General features: G+C 34.1%; 1 protein-coding gene across 1 annotated transcript; it reads left to right on the top strand.

Moving 5' to 3' along the window:
• Nucleotides 1-318: 318 nt before the first annotated feature.
• Nucleotides 319-12,148, top strand: LOC127664342 (prolactin-like). Its single transcript, XM_052156193.1, has 5 exons — nt 319-349; nt 6,211-6,386; nt 8,568-8,675; nt 11,031-11,210; nt 11,960-12,148. Exons 1-5 carry the CDS (start codon nt 319-321, stop codon nt 12,146-12,148), a joined length of 684 nt encoding a protein of 227 aa, XP_052012153.1.
• The last annotated feature ends 452 nt before the right edge of the window (nt 12,149-12,600 follow it).

Below are 12,600 nucleotides of genomic sequence, written 5' to 3'. Positions count from 1 at the left end.
ATCTCCTGCTAGACAAGACAATGAGTCAACTCAGAACACATGATTTACAAAGTGATTTGAATGATAGAAATACTAACACCAGAAGCAAAACAGTACTGAGAGTCATAGGGCGTGGTAACACTAAAGAGGATATAAATACGCATTGACAAGGAAAGATAGCACCCTTACCTAGAAATTGATTGCTTCCCTCTGCCTTTCAGGTCCGCTTACCCTTGTGGTCTCTCTGTACACACAGGATATAAAAGTTTAGTTAAGGCAGAACTTAGGTAAAGCAACTTTCCAGATTTGCTAAGGACACTGGCGAACAACTTCTCAGAGATGCAACCAGTTTTGAGTCATCCGTGTTCCTGTGAGTCTTATTTCATTCATGTTTCTCTAAGTAAGATTTATCAATGCATTTTTTAACCAGGATGGGTTTGGGTAGTACATATATTTATTGCTGTCATTGGTGCTATGTTTGTGGTAAATTGACACTTGTTCATGCCTCACATACAGACACCAAACATGAGAAAACAGAGTAATTTTTAGAATGTAATTGCACAATAGTCTTTGAGGACAATGACTTTCAATGAGAATTCTCCCTCTGATAGAGAAACATGAATATGTTCAGAGAAATTTTATATGATCTTAATTTCCGTGAGGGTAGAAGGGATAATTTTACAGATATCTAATGGAAAAAATGCTGTTAATTACCTTTTTAAACAAGATATTATCCAACTCAAATAGCTAGCTTGCTAAATTTAGAAATCATGTGTTTTGTAAAACACAAGATTCATTGTTCCAATTGTCTAAACTCCATAAGGTAGAAGCTAAGATCTTTTGTTTTCTGGGTTTCTCATATATATATTTTGTCACTTCCATGAACCTTTATAAAATGTTCAGTTATAAAGAATAATGCAGATAATAATAGAAGATTTGTGTCTTTAACCAATTCAATTGAAGCCAAATATAATATCAATAAGAGAAGCAGGTATGTGTTAGACAAACACCTTGTCTTTGTATAGATCATATATTCACAAAAATGAATTGATGGCATCCAGAAATTTATTTTATGAAATGAAAATGGAGTTCTCTGTTGTTTTTCTTTCTTATACTGTAACCACCTCTGAAAAACATGTGCTATCAAATTAAAGTTTACTTTCGAGAATATACTTAGAACATTCCTTTCTTCCAGTTTTTCTCTTCAATTCCTTTGATAAACTCTCATTGCGCTTCATGAAATATGTGGCCCCTTTTTTCATGCATATATATATGTATATATATATATATATATATATATATATATATTGTTTTCTGGATTTCAGTAATATATGTATTACTGAATATATATATATATAATATATATAATATATATATAATATATATATATATATTACTGAAAATAACCTGCTCAGTTTACATATTGTTATTTGTATTTAAGATTTGAGGGCTAGAAATTGCTAATTTGGTATTGGATTACTGATTGATGTGCCTAGCTTCCTTGGGAAGACTATTTCTCTTGTTCTTAGATTCTGCAGTTTTCTGTGGTTGTTTCTGTGGTTGTTTGTATAGAGATGACTTAAATTCTTATTTGTATCATGATTTAGGAAAATTAATTACTATAATAAAATGATCTATTATTTTTATTCTGTAGCTAAAATATTGTTTATCAGATTGAATGTTAGGTGTATTTTTGGACTATTTCAAGGTTTAGATTATTGGTAGATAGCTATTTATTTCAGGCATAAATACTAGTACTTATCTAAATATATGTTACATATATGATTGTCGCATGTGGGAAAGATTGTATAAAAATTAAGTGCCTGTAAAATATACTTTGTGCTTTACAAATATTTTAGGACTGTCACACATGTTCAAAAGAAGAAGAGAAATAGTATCCAACAATTGTTTTACAATACCAAATCATTATCCCTGAAAACATACACTCAAATAACATTCTATGGACTGATCTAGTTTTATATATATCCAGATATATCCAATATGCATATAATTGCAATTAATCAAAAAATAGGCAAAAATACTCAATAAAATTCTTGCCAACCATATCCAAGAACACATCAAAATGATCATCCACCATGATCAAGTAGGCTTTATCCTGGGAATGCAGGGTTGGTTCAATATATGGAAATCCATCAATGCAATCCACTACATAAACAAACTCAAAGAAAAAAAAACATATGGTCATTTCATTGGATGCTGAAAAAGCATTTGACAAAATTCAGCATCCTTTCATGCTTAAAGTCTTGGAGAGAACAGGAATTCAAGGCCCATACCTAAACATAGTAAAAGCAATATACAGCAAACCGGTAGCCAGCATCAAACTAAATGGAGAGAAACTTGAAGCAATCCCACTAAAATCAGGGACTAGACGGGTCTGCCCACTCTCTCCTTATCTTTTCAATATTGTACTTGAGGTACTAGCTCGGGCAATTTGAAAACATAAGGAGGTCAAAGGGATACAAATTGGAAAGGAAGAAGTCAAACTATCATTATTTGCAGATGACATGATAGTCTACCTAAGTGACCCAAAAAATCCACTAGAGAACACCTACAGCTGATAAACAACTTCAGCAAAGTGGCAGGTTATAAAATCAACACAAGCAAATCAGTGGCCTTCCTATACTCAAAGGATAAGCAGGCTGAGAAAGAAATTAGGGAAATGACCCCCTTCACAATAGCTACAAACAGTATAAAGTATCTTGGGGTGACTCTTACCAAACATGTGAAAGATCTGTATGACAAGAACTTCAAGACTCTGAAGAAGGAAATGGAAGAAGACCTCAAAAAATGGGAAAACCTCCCATGCTCATGGATCGGCAGAATCAATATAGTTAAAATGGCCATTTTGCCAAAAGCAATATACAGATTCAATGCAATACCCATCAAAATCCCAACTCAATTCTTCACAGAGTTAGAAAGAGCAATTAACGAATTCATCTGGAATAACAAAAAACCCAGGATAGCTAAAATTATTCTCACCAACAAAGGAAATTCTGGGGGAATCAATATCCCTGACCTCAAGCAATACTACAGAACAATAGTGTTAAAAACTGCATGGTATTGGTACAGTGACAGGCAGGCAGATCAATGGAACAGGATTGAAGATCCAGAAATGAACCCACGCACCTGTGGCCACTTGATCCTCGACAAAGGGGCTGAAAACATCCAATGGAAAAAAGATACCCTTTTCAACAAATGGTGCTGGTTCAACTGGAGGTCAGCATGCAGAAGAATGCGAATTGATCCATCCTTGTCTCCTTGTACTAAGCTCAAATCCAAATGGATCAAGGACCTCCACATAAAGTCAGACACTCTGAAGCTAATAGAAAAGAAACTGGGGAAGACCCTTGAGGACATCGGTACAGGGAGAAAGTTTCTGAACAGAACACCAATAGCGTATGCTCCAAGAGCAAGAATTGAGAAATGGGACCTCATAAAATTACAAAGTTTCTGTACGGCAAAGGACACCATCAAAAGGACAAATCGGCAACCAACAAATTGGGAAAAGATCTTCACCAATCCTACATCAGAGAGAGGGTTAATATCCAATATATATAAAGAACTCAAGAAGTTAGACTCCAGAAAACCAAACAACCCTATTAAAAAATGGGGTACAGAGTTAAACAAAGAATTCTCACCTGAAGAACTTCTGATGGCAGAGAAGCATCTTAAAAAATGCTCCACTTCATTTGTCATTGGGGAAATGCAAATCAAAACAACCCTGAGATTTCAACTTACACCAGTCAGAATGGCTAAAATTAAAAATTCAGGAGACAGCAGGTGTTGGAGAGGATGTGGAGAAAGAGGAACACTCCTTCACTGCTGGTGGGGTTGCAGATTGGTACAACCATTCTGGAAATCAGTCTGGCAGTTCCTCCGAAAACTGGGCACCTCACTTCCAGAAGATCCTGCTATACCACTCCTGAGCATATACCCAGAGGATTCCCCACTATGTAATAAGGATACATGCTCTACTCTGTTCATAGAAGCCCTATTTATAATTGCCAGAAGTTGGAAAGAACCCAGGTATCCCTCCACAGAAGAGTGGATGCAAAAAATGTGGTATATCTACACAATGGAGTACTATTCAGCCATTAGAAACAATGAATTCATGAAATTCTTAAGCCAATGGATGGAGCTAGAGAACATCATACTAAGTGAGGTAACCCAGACTCAAAAGGTGAATCATTGTATGCACTCACTAATAAGTGGATATTAACCTAGAAAACTGGAATACCCAAAACATAATCCACACATCAAATGAGGTACAAGAAGAAAGGAGGAGTGGCCCCTTGTTCTGGAAAGACTCAGTGAAGCAGTATTCGGCAAAACCAGAATGGGGAAGTGGGAAGGGGTGGGTGGGAGGACAGGGGGAGAGAAGGGGCTTATGGGACTTTCGGGGAGTGGGGGGCTAGAAAAGGGGAAATCATTTGAAATGTAAATTAAAAATATATCGAATAAAAAAATAGGCTGTGAATTTAAAAGAGAAAGGCATGGTATATTGTGTCTCAAGTGTTAAGAGGAAAAGGAAAATAAGATAGTTATATAATATTCCAAAAAATAAAAGAAGTATTTTCTTTAAAAATAATTCTGGATGAAGGAAGTTTGTATGATCTGTTGTTGTTTGTTTGCTTGCTTATTACGACCATTAACTTTTGCAGTTATATTTAAATAAATTCCATTTTGAGACATTCATCCTTCTTTTTTATGTATTATTGCTCAAATGAACAGGAATGTTTCTGAAATATTTGCCAACACTATAGGTTAACTGTATAACATTACTTACTGTGTTAAAGAAGTACATATTTTAACATGGACTGCATTTGAAGAACCATTTTAATTCTTTCAGTTCAATAAACATTTGAGTGATTATATTCTTTTTAATATTCTTTTTTCTTTTTTACTTAGATATATTCTTTATTTACATTTCAAATGTTGTCCCCTTTCCTGGTATCCCCCCTGAAAATTCCCTAACCAATTCCCCTGTCCCTGCTCACCAAACCACCCACTCCTGCTTCCCTGTCCTGGCATTCCCCTGTACTGGGACATCTAGCTTTCTCAGGACCAAGGACCTCTCCTCCTTTTGATGACCAACAAGGCCATCCTCTGCTACATAATCATGTTAACTATAACATATATATGCACTTTTTAAAAAACAGATATTAACATGGCACTTAAATGTTTCAATCTTCTTGAGACTGTACCTATGGATATGCTGGAGTCCTATCTTTGGCTATCCCTGATCCAACAAATTGATGAAATTAACACTGATCATTTTAAAATATTTAAATATAGGTGTTTTACAGATCAGGAAAATAGATAGCATGCTGTCTTCTAGTGTTTCTGTGATAATGTGATCAAGGATAATCAAAGGCAGTGTTGTTCCTTGTAATTGAAGAGTTTTTTCTTGGCTGGCAAAATTTAGATTTATGGAATTCTCTGCAACACAGATGCATAGAGAAAGGCCACAGGTATCCACTATGTGACAAGGTGAAGTGACAAGTCTGTGGTGTTGATGTATTGACTCACTAGTCATGATAGGACTGTAAGGATATCATTTGCACATTTCAACCTTATACAGTTGATACAATTTGATAAAATTTAAAAGATCCAGTGTACTCACAGATCAGGTTTAGAGTAAAAATACCGAATTGTTGGTACATTTATCAGAAGATATCATTGTGAGCTGCAACTCCAGGCTGTGACATCATATTTATGACCAGACTCTCTTCATCCTCATTGCCAGTTATCAGCAATCATGTGTTTATTCTCATCAGGAATGAAGATGATGTAAATATATCTATGCTCCTTGTGACATCAATTATTAAAATTCTAGAATTAGATATTTACTTTAAAATATTATAAATTCCTGGAGAATAAGTTAAAATGAACATCAAATAACAAATTGTTATATGAGAAGGACTAAATATTATAGCTCAGTATTTATGTAAGTTTCAATAGTTTATAAAGTTAAAAAATACTTCAAGAACAAGTTAAAGATGTACAAAATCAACTAACTCTCAAACTATGTTTGGGAGAAATTTAAATACTACCTGAATTTTTATAGTGGAAAAAGATTATTCCCCAGTCCAGATATATAGGAGCAAACCATGCAGCACAGGACCCCCAGAACAGGATTTGCTAGGCAGGTTAACCCTTGCAACTTCATTTGAATGAATCATCTGGGTGCAATTTTTCTCTTTATCACAGGGTGGTTTCATGTGCTGCTAGTGTCAAACCTTCTCCTTTGGGAGAATGTGTACTCCGTGCCCATGTGCTTTGGCATGGAAGGATACAGTGAGCTCTCCATTGAAGAACTCTTTGACAGTGCTATTGTCATGGCTCAACACATCTCAAACCTCACCACACAAATGTCTGAGGAGTTTGTAAGTACTTCCTTTATATCTGGTTTCTTCTCTAATGAGCCCTTTAAAAATTCTACAGATTACACCAGAAAGCATCAAGGAAAAATTCAGATAACATAACTTCATAGGGTTTCTTAAAGTTGCCACATATTAAGAAATGGTATATAGAGAAAGGGGAATTTGATAAAATCGCAAAGATTTGTAAAAATTAAAATGGCTTTAAATAATTGCTTAAATGAATGTTTTCTAATGTTTGTTATATTTTTGTATAAAGTGACTATCTTTCAACTTGAATTTATGACATTAAGTCTTAAAAATGAGGTTAGACAAGAACTCTGATTTCCTGGTCTTATATGGAGGCTCTGGTTTCCATGATTATCCTGAACTTAGCAAATACAGAGTTTAAGAGATGTGTATTACAGAGTATGGAGGAACTAGAAATGATCTAGTCTGACAGCATGTATAGAAGAATGAACAAAAAGCTGTTTAGTTAGCCCCAAGTGTTGACACAGGCTGTTTATAGATTTCCATTGACAAATTTCTAATGACACAGGGAGAGATGGTTTAGAATTGAAAATGTTTTCATCCTATTGGAGACCCAGGGTCTGATCAGAATCACTTAATGTGGGGAAAACAGAGATGGCTTCGTCACAAAATTGGGAGTCTTGAGAATATATCTAGAGATTTATAAGGAATATACATCCATATGGCCCTATATACTCACTCGCTAGTGTTTCTTTCAGTTTATATTCTTTCACAATCTTTCGTCTTCACAGTATCTCTGCTATAAAGAGTGAATCACAAAAATACGATTCTTTCAAATGAGTTCATAAGAATTAAACTCTCTGGGATACCCTGCCTGCTCTATTATAGGATTTGGTTTTGTATAGCTGCAGTGGGGGAAAAATTTTTCCACTGTGAAAATGCAGGTAGTGATTATATTGTCAGTGTGAGAGATGGGTGACTTCCTGTTTCCTGTATCTTTGGCATTTACAAATTCAATGATTGTTTATAGTAAGTAATACATATCTTCAGTTGATCATATATAGATATTAAATAATAATCTTAATTATTTATTTATTATTTGTTAAATGCTTTCTTGAAAACATTCCATGATATTCTTGTTTTAGTAAAAATATAATCATATCATTCTCCCCATCCTTTCCTTCCTCTACCCTTCCCATGTTTTATCCACTAAATTATCCCAAATCCTAAATTAATAATATTTAAAGTTATGGTCAGGGTTGTTATATATATATGTATATATATATACATATATATGTATATACATATATATACATATATGCATATATACATATAACACATAATATTATGTATTATATATATTTAAATATATATGAATATATACATTTAAATATAAATTAAAATAAAAAATATAGATGAATATATAAACATATTAACAGAAAATGCACACACACATTCTATATGATACATATATATATCCATCCTGTTGAGTACATTTAGTCTTGCTTTGCTCTCCTAAAGGACTCTGACTTCATCCCTAGGGAAGTCTACTTTTTATATTAGTAGCCAGGAGTTCTTTGTCTAGGGGAGGAAGCCCCTGAGATTCCAACACCTTATGTTTTAGTATGTCTGTTGGTGTTATTATTGTTCAAGTATAAATAAGACAGCCATTTTATTGTGACATTATGTTTATAATTACCCTGTCATTTCTAGGAGACACAATCTTACTACATACTTTCAGTTTCTCTAGCTATTACAATTATCTGTATCATCTCTGTGTTCTTCTCTGAGTTTTATAATTAATTTTGACCCCACCATTACAATTGCATTGGAAGTTTATCATCAACTTGGTCATATTAAAAACTCAGTGGTCATTAGCAGTTATAATTTCACAATACATATTTAAAACAAATATATCAACTTAGACCAACAGTGAAAATAGATACATAGATATAGATATATTATTCTATATCATTTAGCTCAAGTTATAAGTAAGACATTTCAAATCCTTAGTGATTTGGAGTGATAGTTTTGTAAATAAAATTGTATATCTAAAGGGAAGAATCTATAAGTAGATTTTGCTTGCTTAATTTGCATTTTTTATGTAATACTTATTTTTATTAACTGTCCATCTATATAGTACATATATGTAATTATCATAGGTATACTTATTTAATTTTGAAATGCCAATAATTTGAAATGTTTTATTATTTCCAGGATGCAAATTTTCTTCATAGCCTTGTGTACAAAACAAAGAACTCTAGCACCTGTCACACCACTTCACTTGCTACTCCTGCAAGCAATGAACAAATCCAACAGACACAAGTAAATATTCCTTCCTGGTTGTCACCAAAACAACTGAAGAAACCAACAAGGTTTATTGTGCTGTAGGTTATTACAGGTGCATTATAGGAGTGGTCATAGTGTATCCCACAATAATATGCGGAAAAAGAAAGAGTCAAAAACAATAACATGATATTGTCACTATATTATAGGTTATAATTAATGCTAACTCAGACTATAGTAAATTTTATGTGATCCATAATCAGGAAAGTTTTTTTTTAACCAGTGCCATGCTTGTAGGATTGTACTTATTATAATATAAGTTGAACATTCATGGATGAATATGCATTCACTCAGAAATATGGAATAGATGTAAATACAGTTGCATTTATTATAATAAAAAGGCTTCTCTACATTTCTTTTCTGACTAGCATGTCAGTTCTTTTTTGATATACAGTACTTTCTTATTTCTGTTTGCTTTTTCATTACATGTGCATTCTTCCCTCACTGGTCTACTTTATTTTCTGCTACAAATTAAATCAGTTAAACAAGAGGCTGTACTCATACAGTATCATGTGCCTCAGACTAACCTTTGTTTTGTTAGGGCTAATATCTTGGCAGCTCTAATGTATAATTGCTATTTATCTACTGTGATTTGCTGTCAGAACAAATTTCAGTATATTTCAAACTAAACTTAGTATGTGTGTGTGTGTGTGTATATATATATATGTATATATATATATCAAGTATATAATTTGTTTTCTATTATTAAATTAGTAGTATCTATTACATAGACAGAAACCATTCCCATTAATAAAAATGTGATTATAATGAAGGAGGAAGAGGAGGAAAGGGGAAACATTTTCTTAAAGCTAGACACTTCAAATTGGCATTGATGTATTTAATCCTTACAAAGTCCTCTAAGAAATGTATCATTAAGAAAATCATCAAAGGATTGCACAGAATTTATTACATCACTTTCATGGTAGGCAATAATGTGAATCTGTGCTTCATTTACCTCAGGATATCATTTTTAATAATCATGTCACAGTACTCCCAGAAACCTATTCTGCTGTCAAAATTTGGCTGCCTTCTTACTTGGATCTTCTTTACACATATATAGTACAGTATTTATTTGGATTCCTCCCTGTGATTCAATTTAATTAATACTAGAGGTGCTAAGAGACAACAGAGCAAGTATCTTAAATTGGAGATGGATATTATTTGTGATCTTGGTAATGAGTATACACTCTATATGAGGAATAATATTGTTTTTCTAGAGTCCTATGAGTTTTACAACAATGTTGTTAAAGGAAATGCTGCATTACTGTTCTTTTAGTGGATATGCCCATAAATATGCTTCTTGCCCAATGGCCATGGAAAGAAAGGAACGTCAACCACTAAAAGTCTATGGATGTGTTGGTGTCTTTGTTGCATTTTTAATATAGAATAATATAAAGATGACATGTGAATATTAGGGAATAATTTTAATTTTTGATATGAAAATGATTTGACCCATTTGACATTGATAATAGTAGTATCTTTTTATATGATTCAAGTTTTGTGGACAAAAAGGGTCAACAAATCTTTGATTTCTTATCAACAAGAGAAATAACCAAGTAAAAAAGAACACATGAGGACAGCATGATAGAATTTAGAAGAAAAAACAAAATATGATCAATTTGGTCTCAGAAAAAAATATGATCTAATTTATTTTACTTTAGCAAACAATAGTGCTGTGGATTAAAATTTCCATTTCTACAATGTGTGATGTATCAAAATATTTTCCATACACTCATTAAAACAATTAGATATTGCAGTTAACCATAACACATGTCCCACTATGTTCATAGCAGCCTTATTTATAATAGCCTGAAGCTGGGAAGAACCCAGATGTCCCTCAGTGGAGGAATGGATACAGAAAATGTTATGTAATTACATTATGGAATACTCCTCAGCAATTAAAAACAATAAATTCATGAAATTTTTAGGCAAATTGTTGGAACTGGAAAATATCATCCTAAGTGAGGTAACCCAATCAGAAAAGAACAAGTGGATATTATCCCAGAAGCTCTGAGTACCCAAGAGACAATTCACATATCAAATGATTCCCAAGAAGAAGGAAGGAGAGGGCCCTGGTCCTGGAAAGGCTTGATGCAGCAATGTAGGGGAGTACCAGGACAGACAAGTGGGAGGGGGTTGATTGGGAAATGGGCAGGGGGAAGAGAGCTTATGGGACTTATGAGGAGGCGGGAACCGGGAAAGGGGAAATCATTTAGAATGTAAACAAAGAATATAGAAAATAAAAAACACATGATTATGCAAATACCACATGTATCTACTCTGGAGTATTTCACTTATTATAACTTCATGTTCAATGATCATTGCATTGATTAGTCAGATGTCCTTCTGAAGATGGTGATCAGCATTTCCCGAGCCTGGTACCACCCTCTGAAACAACTTGTGCGAGCAGTAGCTACTCTTGAAGGAGCTTGCAAGACCATGCTGTTGAAAGTCATAGATGTGGAGGAAGCAAACCAAGAAATTCTAAAAGAATTCAAGGCAATCCTTGTCATGGTGAGTGCTTCTTCTAAGTTTCTTTGTTTCCTTTTTTCATGAAAGAGGTATTTTGTTGTAATGAGAAATGCATCTAGAGATACTTAATTCAAAAGAGTTAAATTTAGGCTTCCAACATGTTCACAGCTTTGACAGTAAAATGTTGTTGGCAATTCCAACATTCTCTAAAGTTTCCAGTGAGAACTTCATATACCAGATATCTCAAAATACAATAGGTCTTACACTCACTTGGTCAATGCCTTGATTTTGACTGAAAACTTTTATTCCTAAAAATTTGCCCAAACTTGTGTTCAAAATTATAAGGAATATGGACTAGGGCTAGGGAAATATAGTAGTCAGTAAGAGCCCTCCTTGCAAGCATGAATGGCTGATTTCACTTCCCCGAATCTACATCGAAAATTGGAAATGGTGTCTTATGCTTTGTTTTTATTTTCACTTTTTTATTTATTTTTTTCATTAATTAATTAATTTACTTATTCATTTAACATCCTGATTGTTTCCCATAGTGGGGAGTCAGATATATACAAATCCCTGATAAAGGAAGAGAACCAATAAAGGAAAAGAAAATTTAAAAACAGGAGAGGCAAAATGAATCTAAAAAACTCTATCCCAGTTCACCTCTAGCCTTCAACTTAATGTACACACACACTGACACACATGTACATTCATGTACAAACAACACACATAGACACATGTGGAAGGCATAAAAACTGACTACTACAAATAATACAAGTTCTTCTGGTGATTAGGTTCATCCTGGAGCTGAAGAAAATATCTATCCTGCTTGGATGGGACTGGCAGATGTGAAGTCTGCCAATGAAGATACCCGCAACATTGCTCTTAGTAACCTACTCCACTGCCTGGATAGTGACACTGACAAAGTTGCCATTTATCTTGAGGCCCTAAAGTGCCGCATCATCCCCAACAACAACTGCTAAGCATATTACACTGCTACAAGGATGGTCCTTGGGAGTCCAGATCATCAGTGCTTTCTTTCCTTGATTTCTATCTTTTGCCTGCACATATGTGTGTAATGAATTGCTCCTTAAAAAAGGAAAACAGTCTTCAGAAATGAGATCTTTGTGGGACTACTAAAAGCAAAAGTATGTGTATGAGGGGTAGGGTGGAGTGGGCAGAGTGGGTATCTCTGACTATTTTGCCTGCTCTTGGGACCCTTTTCCTCTTATTGGTTTGTATCATCCATCCTTGGTATGAGTTTCTGCCTAAGGTTATTGTACCTTGCTATGAGCTTAATATACCTGGGAAGTCTACACTTTTCTGAACAGAAAAAGGAGAGTGGATCTGGGGGAGAAGGGGCTTGAGGGAAGAGCATTGAATAATGGAGAAGGGAAAGCTGTGGTCAGAATGTTTTGTATGGAAGAATAATAAA

This window comes from Apodemus sylvaticus, chromosome 14 (genome assembly GCF_947179515.1).
Source record: "Apodemus sylvaticus chromosome 14, mApoSyl1.1, whole genome shotgun sequence".
Classification (NCBI taxonomy): Eukaryota; Metazoa; Chordata; class Mammalia; order Rodentia; family Muridae; genus Apodemus; species Apodemus sylvaticus.
The sequence above is the reverse complement of the archived record's forward strand: the minus strand, read 5'-3'. Positions and strand labels throughout refer to the sequence as shown.

Excerpts from the sequence above, each read along its gene's own strand:
- LOC127664342 (XM_052156193.1), top strand. The coding sequence starts at position 319 with ATGCAACCAGTTTTGAGTCATCCGTGTTCCT. Across the intron at positions 6,387-8,567 it reads CACAAATGTCTGAGGAGTTT|GATGCAAATTTTCTTCATAG; the intron begins GTAAGTACTTCC and ends TATTATTTCCAG. Across the intron at positions 8,676-11,030 it reads AACAAATCCAACAGACACAA|TCAGATGTCCTTCTGAAGAT; the intron begins GTAAATATTCCT and ends TGCATTGATTAG.